Source organism: Cylas formicarius, unplaced genomic scaffold, assembly GCF_029955315.1.
Source record: "Cylas formicarius isolate icCylForm1 unplaced genomic scaffold, icCylForm1.1 PGA_scaffold_6__28_contigs__length_40554024, whole genome shotgun sequence".
Classification (NCBI taxonomy): domain Eukaryota; kingdom Metazoa; phylum Arthropoda; class Insecta; order Coleoptera; family Brentidae; genus Cylas; species Cylas formicarius.
Genome location: NW_026844347.1, coordinates 23098601 through 23119182, shown reverse-complemented (window position 1 = coordinate 23119182; position 20582 = coordinate 23098601). Strand labels below are relative to the sequence as shown.

The 20582-nt window shown below is 35.7% G+C and overlaps 3 protein-coding genes across 4 annotated transcripts; 2 read left to right on the top strand and 1 right to left on the bottom strand.

Annotated features, from left to right (window-relative positions):
• The first annotated feature begins 7288 nt into the window (after window positions 1-7288).
• On the top strand, window positions 7289-9613 carry LOC132702992 (exoglucanase B-like). The gene is made up of 2 exons (XM_060671974.1): window positions 7289-7331; window positions 7637-9613. Exon 2 carries the CDS (start codon window positions 7644-7646, stop codon window positions 9552-9554), a length of 1911 nt encoding a protein of 636 aa, XP_060527957.1. The 5' UTR covers window positions 7289-7331; window positions 7637-7643; the 3' UTR covers window positions 9555-9613.
• A 2165-nt stretch (window positions 9614-11778) lies between these two features.
• On the top strand, window positions 11779-17647 carry LOC132702993 (X-box-binding protein 1). Of its 2 annotated transcripts, XM_060671976.1 has the most exons (5): window positions 11779-12139; window positions 12196-12382; window positions 12614-12915; window positions 16749-16799; window positions 17423-17647. In XM_060671976.1, exons 1-5 carry the CDS (start codon window positions 11994-11996, stop codon window positions 17508-17510), a joined length of 774 nt encoding a protein of 257 aa, XP_060527959.1. In that variant the 5' UTR covers window positions 11779-11993; the 3' UTR covers window positions 17511-17647. The 2 variants fall into 2 exon arrangements, with proteins under 2 accessions (XP_060527959.1, XP_060527960.1); XM_060671977.1 differs by lacking the exon at window positions 16749-16799.
• A 1352-nt stretch (window positions 17648-18999) lies between these two features.
• Window positions 19000-20534, bottom strand: LOC132703923 (THO complex subunit 4). Its single transcript, XM_060673460.1, has 3 exons — window positions 20187-20534; window positions 19597-20038; window positions 19000-19383 (listed from the first exon to the last, which is right to left on the bottom strand). The coding sequence occupies exons 1-3, from the start codon at window positions 20391-20393 to the stop codon at window positions 19286-19288; spliced, it is 747 nt and encodes a 248-aa protein (XP_060529443.1). The 5' UTR covers window positions 20394-20534; the 3' UTR covers window positions 19000-19285.
• Window positions 20535-20582: the final 48 nt, after the last annotated feature.

Sequence of the window (20582 nt, the reverse complement as noted above, 5' to 3'; positions counted from 1 at the left end):
TTCAAAGTCGCTTCTATCGGACTAAAAGACTGCTAACTGAAATAACATACCCTATATATCATTATATTTTGAGATTTATGATTTTTATCCAAAATATTACTTAAACTAACAAAAATAAAAATAAAAAATTTTGGTTAGTATTGAAAAAAAATTAGGCGAAGTTTTGGTAAAACGTCTCTACTCTCTTCTGTGAAATACCTAATTATACACCGTTCTAGCGTGCGGGAAGCGGCACTTTACCACGTGACTTTCTTGTCCCACGGATCCGAGCCGCTCGGACATTTCCGGGATATTACAGCACGTCTTTTGAGTTTTGATGTTTGTCACTTCTGACGGTCATGTCAGTGAATGTATTCGTCTTGTTTTGCAATAGTTTTCCCAAAAATGAACGGTCGTAGTATAGTATGTAACACGTTTGGCAAGATTTTTAAGTAACTCGTTTATTAAACACTCGCTCCGCTCGTGATGCCGTTACCGTTTACCGCAGTTGTTGCATAACATACTATTTTCTACTCCCTTCTAAAAAATACTTTACATTTTACCGCGTCATTTTCGGTTCCCACGGATCCAAGTCACTTCGAAGATATTACCGCAAGGCTTGAATTTTGACGTTTGTCAATTCTGTGAATGTATTCGTATTGTCATTTACCACACTTGTTGCACATTGTACTGTTGTGTGTCAAGTTAGAATATCATAATTTTATTATTCAGGGCTTTCGCAAAATAAAATAAAAAATTTAGCTTTCTATGCTAAGTTGAAGTTTCAGTAGTATCATATTTTGAAACAAAAAGAAATAATCAAGATTTCGAATATCGCATTGCTTATAAAAGTTCTCTAAAGACATATATTGTTATTATTATAAGCGGCAACGTTGTATCTTTAAAAATATTTTAATTAGGTAAAACAGATCAGAAAAACTAAACAAAATGTACAAAAAATATATATATTTCAAGAACTAAAACATATCTATTATCAAAATACATAAGAGTAAAAGTATTATATAGAAATATATTATCATATTTAACAAGTTATGGTCTGTTCATAGATATAAGAAAGTGACCAATTGCATTTGAATTTGATTATCCAACGGTGGTCATTAACATACAACGCAACAAGATTATTACCTAAACTTTGGGAACTTAAATTCAGGTAAAATTGTGGTCCGTAATAGAAAATAATTTTATACCCACCTGTGTTTAATATTCCTTGGTTTGGTATACTACTTAGTTTAAGTTTATTAGTAATTATTCTTATTTCGTGGGTAATTCAGCGTGTGTGCGAATTATGCAAAATATGTGCGAGTCTAGTGTATCTCCCGCCCAAATGTAATGCGAGCATCTTTAGAAGAAACGGCCACATTGACGAAAATTCCAACATCAACTGTATGGAAAATTGTGAATAATCCCATTTCAGCGAGGAAAAAAAGAAGCGATGCTGACATTTTCTCGAGTGTAGTTGAAAGTGATCAAAATATAATACGGCGTGCCTATATTAGATATCTCAATTAGGAATCTTGAAAAAGATGAAACCGGTGTTAAATGTGGCAGAACTACCTTATAGAAGTGTATTCAACACATGGGTTTTAGATTTAAAAAAATGGACAAAAGGCAAGTTTTAACGGAATCTTTTAGAATTCGGAAATAGCTACTGAAATATCTAGAAAAAATTAGGATTTACAGAGAACAACAAAGGCCAATTATTTACTTGGATGAAACCTGGTTCGATATAGGGGTGGGTTGACTGAACTGATAAGTGTAAAATAAACGCGCTAACAAAAGGGGGGCGCTCTCGCGGGCGTCCAAGCACTTAGGCCACCAGATAGGCCCGTTGTGCCCCCAGACCGCTCTAGAGGGCAAACAGAATGCCGGCCGTCCTATAGAAGGTCAGCAACTCCTTTAGCCCAATACCGTGCACTGACTCCGTATCGATCAGGGCCGTTCCGAAGACTGCCAATCTTGCCCATGTCAAAGCGGGGCTCTCGGTGAGCAGATGATATGGGGTCTCCTCCCCTTCCATGCACCACCTGCACTTCGGGTCGTCTCCAATGCCTGGCAAGCAAAGATGCCTCCTAAACCTGCAACGTCCTGTGTAGGCCCCTGTTAGTGCTCCTCTTTTATAATGGCGGGCCCATCCATTATAAGCCTCGCCTGTCTCATTCCCGGCCCGGTCTCTCGTCCAGGCTTCGAGAGCTCCCCGCCTCACACGCGGGGCGATCCCCAAGCGGGGCTCTGATACCATATGCCTATGCGAGGAGCCCTCCCTGGCTAAGGCGTCCGCTGCCTCATTGCCCCGGATACCGGTGTGACACGGGACCCAGACCAAAGTGACCTTCCTCCCCTCAGCCACTATCCTCAGTACCCCTTTGCACTCCTTTATCAACAAGGAGCGCGTACGCACTGACTTCAGCGCCATAAGTGCAGCCCTACTATCCGAGCAGAAGAAAATCCTCCTGCTTCCGTGGTTGAGCCAAAGCACCTCTCTGGCCGCCATCAATAAATCGAAACACAGTGCAGCACTGACCCGGAGGGACCGACTAACTCGATCCCGTTGTCTCGCAGTACGCTCCAGCTCCGGCCAAATCTCCCATTCTGGACCCGTCCGTGTACCAGACAAGTCCATCCCAGGAGCCAACTCTGCCCTCTCTCCACTCTTCCCTTGATGGGAAGAGAAAGGCCCATTTGTCAAAGAAGGTCATCTCAGAGCCCGTAGCTCGCCAGCCTCACAGCCGTCCTGGCCGCCTCCATCCGCACCCGATCCGCCAGAGAGGGTAAACCCACCAGAGCCTCTAGGGCCCTTGTGGGCGCCGTCTTCATGGCGCCCGTTATGCAGAGGTAAGCCAATCTCTGCAGTTTGTCAAGAACTAGCCTTGCTCCTGCTCTTTCTGCTCTGCTCCACTTCATGATCTTCGGCCTCAGGCCCCAAGTGCCCCCTAGCGCTCTGCGGTACGCCCACAGAGCTCCAAAGGAAGAACCTGGTCCTTGATCTTGTATGTTCCTGGAAGGTCAACTTGGAGTCCAACCATACACCCAAGTACTTGACGCTTCCGCTTGCAGATCCATCGAAATGTTAAGGTTGCACTCGATCTTCCTTTTCCTGGTGAAGATGACCATCTCCACCTTGCCAGGATTATAAATGGACTTTCTCTGTCTGCGAAAAATATTAAAGATTCTTCTCGGGATTACCATGAAGATACCACCGCTGATTTATTTTAAAGTTGGTTTAAAAACACACTAGTTCCAAACATTTCTCCTAATAACGTCATTGTAATGGACAATGCAAGTTATCACAGTAGACAGTTGACTAAAACCCCTTCCTTTTACCTAATCTTGTCAAAGTCGCATTTGATATTAAAAAGAGAGAGCTAGATCAAATCCTATGTAAATATAGTGCACTAGATTATGTGTTAAATTTTTACATTACAAATGATCAATAGAATGTTTTATCGGTTATACTTCTTCTCCAACAAAGTCTGTTTAGCTAAATTTGTCTTAGTCCAAAAGTAAAGTTTTAAGCAAGAACAAAGTAAAATGTTACATAAAACCGAACCGACACGGAGTTCAAAAAATAAATGGCGCGGTCTTTAAATTTTATATTTGAGATGTTGATGATACCGATAATTTCATATTCTAGAAGGCGCCACAAATACCAAAACTTTTGACACCCAAACATCGTGTTAGTCTTCTTTGATGCTTAAAAAGGGAATTACCAACCGAGATAACCATTTAACCCATTTTGTCCAAGTGTTGCGTTAATTCACCACCTATTCTATGAATTTTTTTTTTCACATCCAGGAAATATTTTTGCATATCCATTTAGAAATTTTATTATCACTACTAAAGGACATAAAACCGTAGATATCGCTAATTTATGTGTAAGGGAAAGATCTTATGTATGACTTCAAAAGTTAACAAAAAAAATTTGTATCACATTTTCAAGTAAATAAAAAATAGTAAAAAAAATATTTTGGATTTGTATTGCCATTTTTGTTAAGTCTATAGCATGTAGATTACATCACAGAAAACATACATTGGAAATACTATATTGATTATGCTTTATTTTTTGAAAATATTTAATGGTTCGTGAATGTACCACTGGTTTTATCTGTGAAACAAAACTTTGTTATTGCAAGTCTAGACAAGTTAGCGTATATAGAATAAACATCCAACAATTAGCGTGTTCTTTAGTATTAATTTGTGCCCTGTGTAGTTTGTGCCTTGTAAATTTATGCTAAAAATAACGTAAAAAAATATTTACAGAACATACTGACGCGATCCATATTCCACCCGACATTGATACCTTGACTGACGAAGAAGATATGAACGATAACATAAATCTACCAGAGTTTGGGGAACTAACTGATATAGTTGGAATTTTCGAGTTACATACACCGAATGATACAACTGTTCTTCAACAGTCCTGTAATTCATCAATCACTGAACCTGAATAGGACTCATCAAATGATGAAACCCTGGAATTCAAAAGAAGACGTATGCTTTCTGCATACGACAGGCTTGCTTCTACTGTCAAATGGAAAAAAGGTACACTCACATACCTATATCCGATGAATTTAGATCATGTGAGGAACTAAAAAATAGGCTTATAAATATTTTTTATGTTTCTTGATGACGAAGTGATTGATTTGATTTTAAAATTTTCGGAAAAATATGATCAAGAGAATAACCGCCATGAATTCTCGTTTACAAAAAATAAACTTTTACATTTTGTGGCCATTTTGTTGTTCTCGGGTTATCATTCACTGCCACATATTTAGCATTATTGGTCTACTAATGAAGACAAAGGAATTGATCTTATAAAAAAATGTATGAGCCACAATAGATTCCAATTGATAAAGCAAAACTTGCACTTATCCGACAATAATCTGTTGGATAAAAATGATAAATTTTCAAAAGTTAGACCGTTCTTTGAGGTAATAAATAAAAAAAATCTTTAGTTTGCCATATTTTCGTTCAACTTATTCATAGATGAACCTTACTTTGGCCGCTATTCCTGCAAAATGTTTCGTTTTGGCTTCAAGCTCTGGTGCCTTTGTTCATCTGATGGGTACCTATTTTATTTACTTCCATATGGTGGTGCTCCAAATAAACGTCATTCTGACCTTGGTCTTGGCGGTGACGTCAATTTTTCTTCATCATCCAAACTATTTGTACATTGTTATATGCCACCGGTACTATCCGGGAAAATAGAACAAATAAAATAGAACAAATAGAAAATTGTAAATCATTTGGAAAAAAAGACCGCGGATCCTCTATTTCAGCATATGAATCTGAATTAAAAATTTTTATTGTCCGTTGGCACAATTCAGCTGTAACTGTGGCAAGTAATGTTTCTAGTATAGATCCTGTCCAAAATGTAAAAAGCTATAATAGGAAAGAACGGAAAGATGTAAATATACCCCAACCTAATAAAATAGATATATGGGTGGGGTAGATTTACATGACAACGCTATTTGCTAATTGCTAATTACAGGTGCCAGGTATTTGGAAAAAAATGGTGGTGGCCTTTATTTTGAAACTCACTGGATACTTTAGTGGAAATTGTATAATATTGTCAACGAACAAAAGATTTCCCAGGTGGATTTTAAATCTTACATTGCTTTGCGACTTTTAAAAACTGATAAAACAATTACTCAAAGAAATCTTGCACCTGCCATAGATGAAGTGCGTTATGATAATCAAGGTCACCTCATGATTGCGCATGCTAATAAAGCACGAAGGAGATGTAGAATCTGCCACAGTGACACAATTTACGTTTGTAATAAGTGTAATGTGCATTTACATACTTCATGCTTTGTAAAATATCACCAAAATTGAAACCGACCGGGTGTTACCTATGGTTCGCTCAGGCACCAAAAAATATTATGCGTTGTATTGTATCAAATCAGGTTCTATTTGGAAAACAATCTACTTTTACTTGTTTTCTGTCGAATTGGAATTTTCTTTTGTATATTTATATATAAATTATATGTTTCATCTTATGTGCCCCAAAATATTATTTAATGGTTTCTCCCAGTGGTTCGTTTACGTATCACTATTCTTTTTCTTTTATTAATTTTTTTTTTCACATGTAATGTATTCTTAAGCGCAACAAAATAAATAATTTCAGAGCAAAACAGGATTTTTTTTATGCTTGCGATAGTATCCGAACATGTAAATAAAACTTCAAATACTTTCGCCATGCGCGTATGGAGTTCGTCTAGTATTTTCGGTTTATTGTGCATATTACGCTGGTTCTTTCAAATATTTTATTTCAATTTCAATTTATTCAATTCATAAAGTTGTAACCATCCTTAAAAATTAAAAAAAAACGCATTTTCTTATTTGCATACTCTTAATTTGGTGCAGTATATATTATATTACAAAGTTGTTGTAGTTTTAAGTTTTAACCGAGGCGTATAATCGTTTGTTGTTGTGTCCATGGAATAAAACTGGAATGGAACACTATAAATGATAATCAGTTCATGGGATGTAAAATCAATTGAATTTAAAGAGCATATTATCATTGCACTAAATTACATTCGCATGAATTTTTATAGAATGATATTTTGAGATTGTTCTCTTTTATGGTGCCTGCTGTCTTCGTAGAAATATTGAAGCCAAAGCGGTAGAAGCTCTTTTATTTATTCATCATAATACATTATTAAAATAAAAATTACCACACCGACTCGCACGATTGTAAGAGACGTTTCATTTTTATTAACCTATTGGTTTGTAGTTCATTGCTACCGTTACCTCTTAAACAGAGTTAGGCTACGCAGAAAAATGCAAAAAATCAAAAAAAATATTTATGAATTACATTTGGTAGGCGCAAATTGAGGTAACGATTGTAATTGTCATCATCGACGTACATACCGCACTGACCTAGGTCAACTTTATTACATTGATCCACTAAAAAAGGCAGCAAGTAAAACAGTATAATTAGCCCCTAATTTTCCATTACAGCCTCGTTGAAATTTAAATCGTATCATAAATAGACCAAAACTAGATACATATATAAAAAATATTTTTGAATCGGTACCACCTTAACCTAAAACGGACCACATTCTATCCTGTTACTCTAGGTGAATTATTTGGCTGTTGAAATATTTACTTTACCCTGCGTGAAACAAACACTCAAAATGTGCATTAGAAATAAGCCGTATTACAAGCACTGTTATTCCAAAACAAAATTTTAAAAATGATAAAACGTAATCAAAATTCTTTTAATTCGTCAACTTATCAAACACTTCGGAAAGTGGAAAACAAGTACTTGAATTTGGTATATAAAAAGAGTATGATACGCTGGAGCAGATCAAGTCGCCATTTTGCGAAAGGTAAGTGAACCAGTAAACAGTAGCAATAAAATAAAAAATTAATTCAAACCGAAATATTAAATTTTGAACTATATTAAATAGTTTTATAATAGTTAAATAATTTCTTGATTATTTACATTCCGTTTTTGTAGGCAGCAAATATTAATAAGTGTGCGCAGTTTTAATTGATGTTTCAGTTTTCTTATATTTTTATTTACTACTAAATTACTATAATCATTAAACCCAAATAAAAGATATCTTGAATATTACCGCAAAATTACTGTTATGGACTTGGTAGTAGTGTTTCATGCTCTCTTTTATTGCAGTAGCAGAATGAAATCGCTGGCTCTTTTGTTAGCTTGCGTAGCTCTCGTACGAGCCGGTACCTACCAGGACCGGTTCACGGAACAGTACAACAAAATCCACGATTCGAACAATGGATACTTCTCTAACGAAGGCATCCCGTACCATTCCATTGAAACTCTGATCGTCGAGGCCCCAGACCACGGTCATCAGACCACTTCGGAAGCATACAGTTACTATGTCTGGTTGGAAGCCGTCTATGGGGGTGTAACCGGGGACTTCTCCAAATTCAACAATGCTTGGCAGAGTTTGGAAGACCACATCATTCCCAAACTCCAACCGACCAACAACTATTACAATCCGAGCTCCCCTGCCACTTACTCCGCCGAATTGGATGATCCCAGTCAATACCCATCTCCGATGGAACCCGGTGTACCCACCGGACAAGATCCTTTGTTCCAGGAATTGAATCAGGCCTACGGAACTGAAGATGTTTATGGAATGCACTGGCTTCTGGATATCGACAACGTATACGGTTTCGGTAATACCCAAGGACAATGCGAATTGGGACCCAACGAAAGTGGTGCTTCTCTCATCAACAACTACCAAAGAGGACCCCAGGAATCCGTATGGAGGACAGTTCCCCAACCGACTTGCGATTCCTTCAAGTATGGTGGCCGCAACGGCTTCTTGGACTTGTTCGTAGGTGACAACAGTTACGCTCAGCAATGGAAATACTCCAATGCTCCTGATGCCGATGCCCGCGCCGTACAAGCCGCATACTGGGCTGCCCAATGGGCCAGATCTGCTGGAAAAATCAACGACATCAGTTCCACCCTCACCAAAGCCTCCAAATTGGGAGATTACTTGCGTTACGCTATGTTTGACAAATACTTCAAGAGAATCGGCAATTGCATTGGACCCTACAACTGCCCCGGAGGTAACGGAAAAGATAGCGCCCACTACTTGATTTCCTGGTACTATGCATGGGGAGGTTCTTTGACCACCAACGGTGGCTGGGCTTGGCGTATTGGAGATGGTGCCACTCACTTCGGTTATCAAAACCCATTGGCCGCCTACGCTCTGTCCAACGAAGAAACTTTGAAACCCAAAGGTACCACCGCTGTAGACGACTGGTCTAAATCTCTCCAGAGACAGTTGGAATTGTACCAGTACTTACAAACCGAAGAAGGTGCATTCGCCGGTGGTGTGACCAATACATGGAAGGGACGTTACGACACCCCTGATTCTAACCTTACGGATGACACTTTCTACGGCATGTTCTACGACTGGGAACCGGTCTACCATGACCCTCCATCCAACAGATGGTACGGTATGCAACCCTGGTCCGTCGATCGTCTGGCTCAATATTATTACGTAACTGGAGACTCCAGTGCTCAGGGAGTTTTACAAAAATGGGTCAACTGGATCATCCCCAACATCAAAATCGAAAACGGCGACTTCTCACTTCCATTGAACTTGGGTTGGCAGGGTGACCCGCCAAGAATTGATGTAACTATCGAAAGCTACGGACAGGATATCGGTGCCGCCTCTGCCACTGCCAGGACTCTCGCTTACTATGCAGCCAAGTCTGGTGACAGCAACGCCAAGAATGTTGCTAAGCAACTTTTGGACGCCATCTGGACCCACAACGAATCCAAGGGTGTGACCGTTGTCGAAACCATGGACACCTACACCCGATTTAACGAGAAAGTATACATTCCCTCAGGCTGGACCGGTACCTACCCCAATGGTGACGTCATTGACGAATCTGCCACCTTCATTAAGATCCGTTCGTGGTACAAGAATGACCCCGACTGGTCCAAGGTTGAATCATACTTGAATGGTGGAGCGGCTCCGCAATTCACTTACCATCGTTTCTGGCAACAGGCTGACATTGCCATCGCTAACGGAGTTTACGCATTGTTGTTCAACGAATAAATGGGACTTGTGATAGGTTTATTTAAACTCAATAAATAAAAATTAAAATTAATTAAAAATAGTTTTTATTACCTGGAAACATAAAGTTGGTCAAACTTGAACTATTTGTTTACGGCTCGAGGTTATAAGTCAAAAGACGTCAAAGTCTATCTTCTAACTTAAGGATTCTGCGAAACGCAGGTACAAATATTATTTTAAAATAGTTAGCGCAAAATTCAGGTCAAGATTGGGTGCTACACCCGACATGGAAACTATAATACAATAATTATTAATAAAACACTGAAATAATTTTATTCTTCGTAGCAGAAAAAAATGGAAGTGTTTAAAATAATTAAATAATAATAGTTTTTGTTCAATTCTTTATTTTCGTTGCAGTGTCTTTAATTTAATAATGACTTGGTGTTCTTAAACATTATAGAACCTCATTTTTGGGAAAAATGTAATATACCAAAATTTAATTATGAAGATAACCAGTTATTATTTTACCTCCATATAAGTCATGATTCACTATCCTCATCTCTCGGATCTCAGTTTAAAGTATCTCCTAACCTGCCAATCCCTCTCTTGGAGACCTCTTTGCGGCATTGCAAATGCCAAACCCTGTTTCCAGGTCTTTTTCGGTCTTAGTCTTTTTCTACTTTTTGGTGGCACCCACTTTAGCAGTTGAACATGCTCGTCTTACGCCTTTAGCGTTAACTGCGTCCATGATGGATGTGTCACTCCCATTCTATTTTTTATATACTAACATTGTCTCCAGAAGCAAATTTCTGCTGCTTTCAATTTATCTCTTTGATGTTCGGTCATTTCCCATAATTCCGCTCCGAAAGTTGCAATACTCTCAACTATGGTTTGGTAAATTCGCTCTGTTGATTCCAGAAAACTCCATTCCCACCTAACTGGAATCAGATTTAGTGAATATCACTGCTAGGTATTGGTAGGCATCAACAGCTGTTATAACAACGCTGTCCAGGACTATATTTCTGTTTTCACCACTATGTTTTGGTGGTATTAATGGTTAGACACCATTGTCGATATTTTTCGTTTAACTTATGGATCACGTAGTAAATATTCTAATTCATTATAAAATATTGAATTTCCCACATTTTCTATATAATAGTATGAAATAGTTAGAATTCTTAGTAACTTAAATAACATTAATTTTTATTGTTACTCTACACTTCCAAATACTGCAGTAAAAAAACAATAACAAATTAGTTGTTACTGTTATAGGTATAATTTAATTAGATTCTTGTTAATTTCCTTTTTTCTATTTTTTTATTAATATAATTACATTTTTCTTCTTCTTGTCTAGATATTCGAGAATTTAATGCCACATTCATTGGCAGGTTTTTCATCACTCCGTCATTGCCAAGTAAGTCGTGAAAGTTTCCACAGTGTTTTATACAATTTTTATTTAAAATTCTATATTTATTGTTATTTTTTATTATTTATTAAGCGGTGCACATGTATACAATTTATTGTAACTATTTAATTGCAACTTAATGATTAATTCTAATAATTCGAACCTGCTGTAGTTTCATTTAAAGTATCATCTTATTTAGTAGTGCACAAACGGAGTTGATGTAACATATATAGGTGATTTTCACCTTATTTACACCGAATATTTATTGAAAAAATTAGTAACACTATCACATATCTTTTTCTATTTTTATAAAACTTTCTTTCTATTTCAAAACAAATAACACGATATTAATTTGAAGCAGGCCTCAACATATTGGCAGAATATTTTATTTTATTATTACACTTTTTTGAAAGATCATTTCCAAAATCATAATCTACAAAACCCGAAAACGTTTTTAACCATAGCTAACTGAAATTTTTGTTTTTTAAAATAATCCATGCCTAGATTTACAACATGTGCATTTCCTGAATTAATAAATATGAAGAAATACAGACTTGAGAAGACGCCTACATATTTCATAATAAAAAATAAATACCAATATCGAGGTCGATGAATCATAATAACACATTTCTATTGCTGTGTTCTCTTTATTTGCAATTCGGGTTGTATGAATAATTTGTGTGATGCAATACCGCCGGCAAAATGCGAAACAGCTTGTAATTTTGTCTCGATAATCAATAAGAACATGTTTCAAACTATGCCGCCTTTTGGTGCGTTTTTGATTGGTCTGAAACTCTAACCTGTTTTCTAATTCTACCAATAACGTAGAGCCACAACAGCTTTCAGAATGACGTCGCAAAAGTCGATGTTTTTTCCAGAAGGTTTGTCGAAATTAAACGACAGTCTCATCTGATAAGTGGAAGTGATAACTGAGGAGTACTTTAAACTGAAGAAAGAAATTTGTTTTGCTGCACTTGGTTTGGACATTGACATTTTAATTAGAAAATATTAAGAAGGGAAACCAACAATAAATAACCTACTAACTCAAACAGAACTTTTCAAAAACCAAAAAAAAAATGACTTCTGTACCTTTGCCAACGATTTTAAAATTCTTAAATGACAACAACAACTATATGGTGGATCAGAATGTTGAGGCTCCGGCTCAAAGAGCTAAGAAACGACGGCTGGACCATCTTTCTTGGGAAGAGAAGATTCAAAGAAAGTACGTTTTGAATTTTTCTGTTTGATTAGCCCATATGTCTTCCTTTTACTTTACAGAAAATTAAAGAACAGGGTAGCAGCTCAGACGTCGAGAGACAGAAAGAAAGCTAAGCTTGAACAGATGGAAGGTGCTATCCAACAATTGTTTAATAAAAACGAAACTTTGATAGCTGAATGTGAAAAATTAAGGGCAGCCAACGAGAGATTACAAGCAGAAAATGTAGAACTGCACCAGCGACTGCAGGTAGTGTGAATGGTATTATGGAATAAAGCACTTAAATGTGTAAAGTGAAAAAGGAAACAAAGAAAAATTGTAATATTCTGAGAAATATTCATTTATTTATACTTTAAAGTTAGTTATTTACTATACACAACACTTTTTGCATCATTTCAATTAATCCTAGATTATTTTTTTATAAATTTCAATTTAATGTAATATAATACAATTTTATCATATTATAATCTTGTGTAATAGGTGTCTGCATGCCAAAACTGCCACCAAAATCGGTCTGTCGTGTGTGAGGTCGAGAGCGGATCAGCAGAATCCCTCCTTCGGCCGAAAGGAACGACCACACACTCAGCAGCGCTTTTGGGCAGCAGCAACAGCATCACCAAAACAGCCCTGTTGAAAATGGTACTAGCTTGCCTTCTCTACCGGACCTTCTCGATGAACTCGAATCAGACGTTGATATCAACGCCCTTGAACAACTCACACAGTCTTTGCTCGAAGATATCGCCAGAGACTTGGAGACTGCTGCTGAAAAGGCAGCTCATCAAGTAAGCACTGGACGGTCTTTTTATTTTGACGGATTTGTATGTATTGAGTATTCTTTCATTCTGACTGACATTTTGGAACTTATGTGATTTGAGCGTATGTTATCTGATCTGATCAAAGTAAGTTTGGAAATATTGTATGTTCAGAATTAGATTAATTGCAATCCCTTGGCACCTATGGTGGGGAAAAGATTGGAAATGGGAAGAACGCCGCACAATCAGTTCCAGTAGAATCAATTTGTTTGCTCAGATGAAAGAATACATATAATGTTTAGCGAATTTTCTTTAGAAGCGGCACTCCATTTGCATTGTAAATAACATCATAACATAATTAAGTGAAAGGAAGATCATTCAGAGCATTTTGAGTATGTGATCTAATTATTAATTTGCCAGCATTTGGGGTTTTAGGGTATTCAAAACTTCTTTATTCTTCAGCCAAAATAAGCAATTTTGTGGTGCTAGTTACAAATATATCTGTATTTCTTTTTGATTGGTCTATATGGCTAACAGTCTTTTCCACAGCGGTTAGAAATTTTTGCACATGTGATTGTAATTGGCAGGAATATTTTTATTAATAGATTTGTTTCATATAACTATCAACATTCAATATGTTTTTTGTGCAGTATGCAGTTTTAAAATGTTACAAAAAATGAATAACTTATTTTTAATTTTCTACAAATAATACTTCAATTTAAAATGTTTCGCAATAAAGCAAAACTTTATTGTTGATGGCAATAGCACAGGCGCTATTGTACATTGTATGGTTTAAATTTAAATAAATAATAAATCAAATGTTTTATTTGATGTTTGGTGAGCTACAAATAAAATAAGGTAAAACCAAATGCAAATTCAGATAATTTAATGAGTGAATCTGGACTCCACGATTAGGACTCAATATTTTGTTTGGTCAAATGCAAAATTAAAAATTCAACCTAAAAAATATTTCATTTAATTATATCTTAGATGATTAATACGTGATATATATGTTTAGAACTAGAGAACAGACACTTATGGCGTCAAAAAGTCGCGGTAGAGAGCATAGGTGATAAATACATTTTTGTCACAACTTTTTGTGCTGTTGTTGCGAATCAATCAGAATTTATTTTAAATTACCAACAACACTGCGTTTTGTAAACAGATTTGTCAACTCGCACCATACACAACATCGAAATAGCACATAATGAACCGTGCTTGCGAAAATATATCCGGTAATGACAAAAGATAAAAGTGCGCCTTCACATGTAATATTATTTTTATTTTATGTAAACATTTGAATTAAACAACCTTATTCGAAGGGGGCTATTGCATACCGCAAGACCAATATCTTTTGAATTTTATTCTGTCTGTAATTAAAAAATTTGATTACAAAGGACACTGTCTCATATGTTTTCTACAAGTTGGCATTTACTTTTTACAAAACTTTTTTGGATTCCTCCTGCGTCGGTTTTTTTTTTGCTGAGTCGAAAATGAAGTTTTGGAAGAAGTATTACATTAGCCTGTAGAAGTTTCTTTGAAAAATTAGGTTTTAAAGATGAAGTTTCGGTTTTATGAACTTTTTATTTAATATTTTGAAAGTGTTTGCCATTCTGAAAAAATACATGCGTTACACTTAATGATTTACTAAACAATACTGCCCTTGATAAAAAAAAAGCAAATTTATACAAGAAAATAACATGGCTATGAAACAAACGCATTTATGTCACAGTCGACATAGTTGTTAATTAGGAAATTGCCTGTTACTTTTTGCTATTTAATTATAGTCGCGAATGCAACCGTATCCAAATTTGTTTACCAATTTGGATACAAATTTGTTAGAATTCCGTGGTTTTAATAAGCCGAGAAATGTCGAATTGATCCTGATGAGGAAGATACAGATTTTCGATTTTTATTTTTTTTAATTTTGTTAATAACTTTAGGTTAATAATACCAATTGCCTTCAAAACCAGTGTGAAGCAGATGGTCACTTTTTATTTAAAATAATTTAGACCCCTGAGTGTAGTTCGACAAATCACGGTCACGGCACATTCAATAGGAATAAGAATACTACTGGTCCTTAGAGAATCCGGGAAAACATCTTAAAGGAGAGCACATATTGCAGGGTTTTAATGTTATATTAGATCCTGCAGGGTGGTCAAAATAAACCAATATTTGGATCATTTTAAATTGAAAAATCTCGATTTTCTTAGATAGCACACCACATATATTTTTTTTCTGGAAGATCATACGTCATACCAATTTTTAATACTTTTTTAAAACTTTTTCCAATATTCACACTCTTCTTTCTGTCTAAGACTATTGCTATAACATTAGTTGGCCACGGCAAAACTATTAGCCAACTGGGCTCTGTTAAGATTAAAAAACGAACAGCAATTTTGGTGAAAATAACGGCGAAATTTTCAATTCACAGAAAAAGTTAATAATTTTAAATACTTATTACTACAAATTAACTTACCTTATTTTTAAATATTGTTATGGCGCAATAAATGTTCAAAAATATGTCTTTCTACTTGGATACAGTTAGTCTTTTTCGTATATTTTCTTGGACGTTCCTTAGCATAAATGGTGTTATTCTCCTGCACGCGTCCCGAATGCTATTTTCCATAACTTCTGGTGTTGTAGGTGGATTCACATAACACCCCTGTACATGTATATTATTACTGTTGACATTATTTCCCCAATTAACTTAAATTAAGCATAAAATGTCGGCCGGCACCTAGATTCACTCATTCAACAACATTTAATGGATACAATAATAGCTACAACCTTTGCACATAAGGTTGTTTTTGCAGCTAATCTAATGATGGAAATATTAGATTACATTTTATAATTTTGTTAATTTCTCTCCTTACAATTAACATCCATCCCTGTCTATTAAAATATTTAAATAATGTTTTTTAGTCTAGGAAAGAAATAGTTTTATATTGATACCATTTACTACCATTTAATAGATAAAATATTTGATTTTGTTCTTAACAATGCTTTGAATGGACTATCTATTTCATTATAGATTATAATGTTTTTTGCTTGAGATTTGTGGAATGTTTTTAGAATGGAGTGGCTAAAACGCTTGATTTTTAGAAATATTAAAATAATCCTAATGAACTTTTTAGTAAAAAACTTGATTACATTCAAGGATTTATTTGCGAGTTTTTACATCGTCTCTTAATGTGGAACAATCCAAATTTATAATATGACTCAGAAGGGAATCTAATTTAGCGTTGGAATAATTATGTATAAAAAATAACATTTTCAGAGAGCTAGGGTTGTCATTATTATTTATAACAAATCAAATTAATATCAACAATTCCATAACAAGGGACAGAATGTAGAAGATCTTTTTGTAAGTTTATTCTAGTGGCCAAAAATAACATTGCCGAAAAAATAAGATCAGTTTTACATTGAAACACTAAGATAGTAAATGTTTGTTCTATTTATTTATTTTTAATATGACGTAGAAGGGAATCAAATTTGGCATTGAAATAATTATGTATAAAAAATGGCATTATCAGAAAGTTAAGGTTTGTATTATTATTTTTAATAAGTAACGATTAAATAACAACGGTCAGACGGCAGAAGGTCTTTTTGCAATTTTATTCTAGTGGCCAATAATAACATTGCAGAAAGATAAGACCAGGTTTACTTAGAAATACTACGATAGTAAATGTAATTATTAATTTGATTTGTTGATTGAAAGAATTTACTTGTTACCAAAGGAAAACCACTATTTTAATATCCTTTGGATTTTTTTTTCTGAAAAAATTATATGGGGATTTATTTCTTTTGTCTTTATTTTATAACAGTGTTATAACTATATAAGTATATTTTATTTCTTTTAGATATGTTGACCAATATGTTGATATCGTTGTAAATGTGTCTTGCATTACAAGGTAAAATAAATTGAAATCGGATAAAAATATGCAAAACTCACATTGTCCTCGTCTTTTTTACAAGCACTCCACTGTTACATTTATTATTAAGCGTTTTTACCGTTTTTAATTAAAAAAAATTAGTTAAAATTTGTTAATAGATTTACATTTTCTAAATAATGGAAAAAAAATAGTCTGCTACCTTTTAGTTTTTAGCTACCAAAAAAAATCCTGTTTTAGGAAAAGTAGATATAGCTATAGTTATACTGCTATATTTTGCAATAATTTAAAAGGGGGCAGCTGAACGTTCTTTACATTCTGCTTTCATGAAACAACTGTAGTGTCACTCACCCTATCTGGTTTAGTCTTGGTGGTTAATGTTTAGAACACACGTAGTTTTTTGCATGGATAATAACTGTACAAATGATGCTGGGTCATATTAATACATTTTGAAGTTATTTCTCAGAAAAAAAAAACGAATCAAATACACGTTCAAAGCAATGAAAAACGTAGAATAATTAAGAAGAGTTAAAATTTACAAGACATTTGAAACATTTTGATTTTTGAATCATATGACTTCAAAATTTATTGATATTGAGATAGATTTCAAATTCAGCAAACCTTGAGTGGAAGATTGTTTCCAGGAATCAACCGTTGATAGAAAAGATATTCCAAGAGAAATGGTGGGGTCGGCACCAGAACAATTGGAACCCAGTCGAAGTGAAGTGCTAGACAATAAGGAAGAACAAGAGCCAGCCGTTTCAGAATTTTTGCTTCACCACAACTACGCGGCCAAGCCCAAGTCACGTCCAGAAAAAAGCACTAAACGCCATAGGAAATCGCAGATTGGCACCAAGAAACTGAAACCCATTTGTCCAAAACTAAACACACCTAATAAATTAGCCGTCATTCAGCCTGAGCGTCCAGAAAATGAAGTAGTTTACGCTACTTTTGATGAGAATACCAATACGATAACGATCCTGGTAAATGAAGATGGTGTGCCCGTTAACGATCATGGTGTACCTTTAGATGATGTAGTTATGGAAATTTCAAATGATAATTTGACCGTACAGGGTTTGGAAGGAGGCATGTCTCCCGTTTCGACATCCGGATCTGATTTGGGTTATGAATCTTTGGATTCTCCCGTCAGTAGTTCAGATGTCGACACTTGGGACAAAAGCGTTTCGGAACTGTTTCCATCCTTGTTTTAATGTTTCTAGAGGTCTACCATTGTTTTTAGTATATTGTTGTTTGGTCTCTCTCAAAAAGATGGCTAATTTATTTTTGTATTTAATTTAAGGAATTTTATATTGTTGCTTATTGTATTAAATAGATTTCTTAATATTTTTTATTGAAATAGAGAATGCGTGTGTGAAGTATGCCTTTGTTTGATTTTCCTGCTTTAGTAGTATTTAACACAATATAGGGAGAAATGAAATATAGGTCTGCCCTGGTTTTCTCAGCAGCAGCTCACAACTCTTGATTAGGGTAGCTTTTAGAGGAGAGATCGTCTGGCAGTTTGAGGAATGCTAATCCAAATCTGTAGGAATGAAGTCCTTAGTATCTGTACTGAAAGAATATAAAATTACTGTAACAGGGCTATGAAATATGAGCTGGCAGTTTGCCGATTCTGAGAACATGTGGTGGCGTTTAAATGTTTCATGATACACAATGGGCAACTGACAAATGGACAAAAGACAAAGTTGGTAAACTAACAGTTATGTACACCAGTTTCTGCTTCGTCACTGGTGCAAGAACAGGTTTCCTCAACTAACTTCATTAGAAGCCTGGATCTGGTAGGGCAAAAGTGTATTCAAAATTGTTAAAATAGCCAATATTCACACAACAAAAGTGTAGTATCAGACAAAAAATCATCGAATCTCATAAACTCACTGAAATTGGTTAAAGCTAGCTTAGTTAAAACTCTTTTAGTTAAGTTATCCTAAGCGCCTAATAATATAAGGAATAATTAGAACAGAATCCATACATTCCTACACCTAGAAGTAAGCTAAAAATAAATTTAATCATAGGTGTTAATTTTTTATTGATTTGGCACTGACTGTACAAAAGACTACAAAGGACATTGGACAACAAATTGTAGTAAAAAAATGCAACTTTAGAGCTGTAGCAATTTGTTAACTTTATTTTGTTTATTTATTTTAGGCATAAGACCACTAGTAAGTAATTAAGGATAAATAAAAATAACTCAGTATTACATTTTCCACAGTTTATTCAATTTTTTTATGATAAATGTTTAAAGATGTTGAACATAAACTTACAAAACCAAATTAAACATATATGTACTAAACTTAAATTTATTTCTTTCTAGTATTAAAATTAACATTATTAAAATTCATCTTAAAACACGTTTCAATAATGTAAATGTTAAGGCTTTGTCAACTTGTATCTTACAATGTCTGCCTGCACTTTATTTGTTACACATTAATTATTCACACGCAAGTGTCTCAGAGAAACATCAAAACAGTTTTGGGCAAACACAATCCGCACTACTTCATTTCTTTGCTGTACGCGTCCAATTCAGCATCTAATTCTTCTGCAGTTGGCTGTTTTCTAGGCATTCTGTTACTGCCCCCTCGACCACGACCTGCAACAAAAAGCAAAAATTTATTAACAACTGCCAATAAAAATTTAATGCAAGGGGTGACAATATAAGAAACAATAACCAATAACCATATTTATCTGAAAGTAAAGAGGAAACTCAATTCATTTTATTTCAAAATATGTATAATTGATGCATATTGAATTTAAAATTAAAAATGTTAAGTTAAATACATCAATTATCTATGAAAACACCCACCTCTGACAGGTCGTCCTTTGCCTCCTCCTCGGGGACTTTTGTTGAATTTACGGTCACGAACTACTGGCCCAGTTGGCCCGCCGACTCTTCTACCAGGAGAAGGAATTTCTGATGTGGTCATTTGGATGTTCATTGCTCTTCCATCCAAGGGTACACCATTATATTGTTTCATGGCTTTAATTGCGTCACTCCTTCTTTCAAATATAACGTCAGCGGTGCCCAAAGACCTGCCTGAACGGTCATAATGGACAGCAGCACTTTTAAGGGGCCCAAATTCAGCAAACAATTCTTGTATATCCGAATCGGATACACCGAAATCGAGGTTTGACACCATAAGCTTTGTGGGCCCCATGCTTGCTTGCACAATAGAGCGTGCCGCAGCCACTCTACGCTGCCCATAACCTTCGAACAGATCATGTTTCCACGCACTGTTCACGTCCCCCTAAAGGAAAAATTTGGTTGTTGACAAAATCCACTCTCTGCTGGCACTGCTAGACTGGCATAAGGCTGACCCCATGTTACAATCCCGCTTTCGTTACATGCCTTCAAAGAAAATAAGAATAATTAGAAATGCTCTAAAACTAAGTTACCCGCGTGTAGGTGCGTGTGATGCCACCGCGGCCGCGACCACGTTGCACGCTAGAGCCGTCGCCGCCGAATCTTCTAAAGTTGCCTCTTCTTTGGCCGCCACCGCCGCGGCCCTGACCCCCTCTACCGCCTCGGCGACTGCCGCCACCACGTCGAGATTTGCTTGATTTAATAATATCGTCGAGACTCATTTCGATTTTATCTACCATTTTTCAGTTCTTATTCGTATTGCTCAAAATTCTTTACCACAATTACACAACTACTTCACAACGCCGACAGTAAACCCAACACAAAATGAAGGACGCTCACGGGACAAGAACAGCACGCACGCCACCGCTCGAATTGGTGTGACCAACTTACGAATGCAAAAAGAAACAGTTAGTGCCAACCGCGTGATG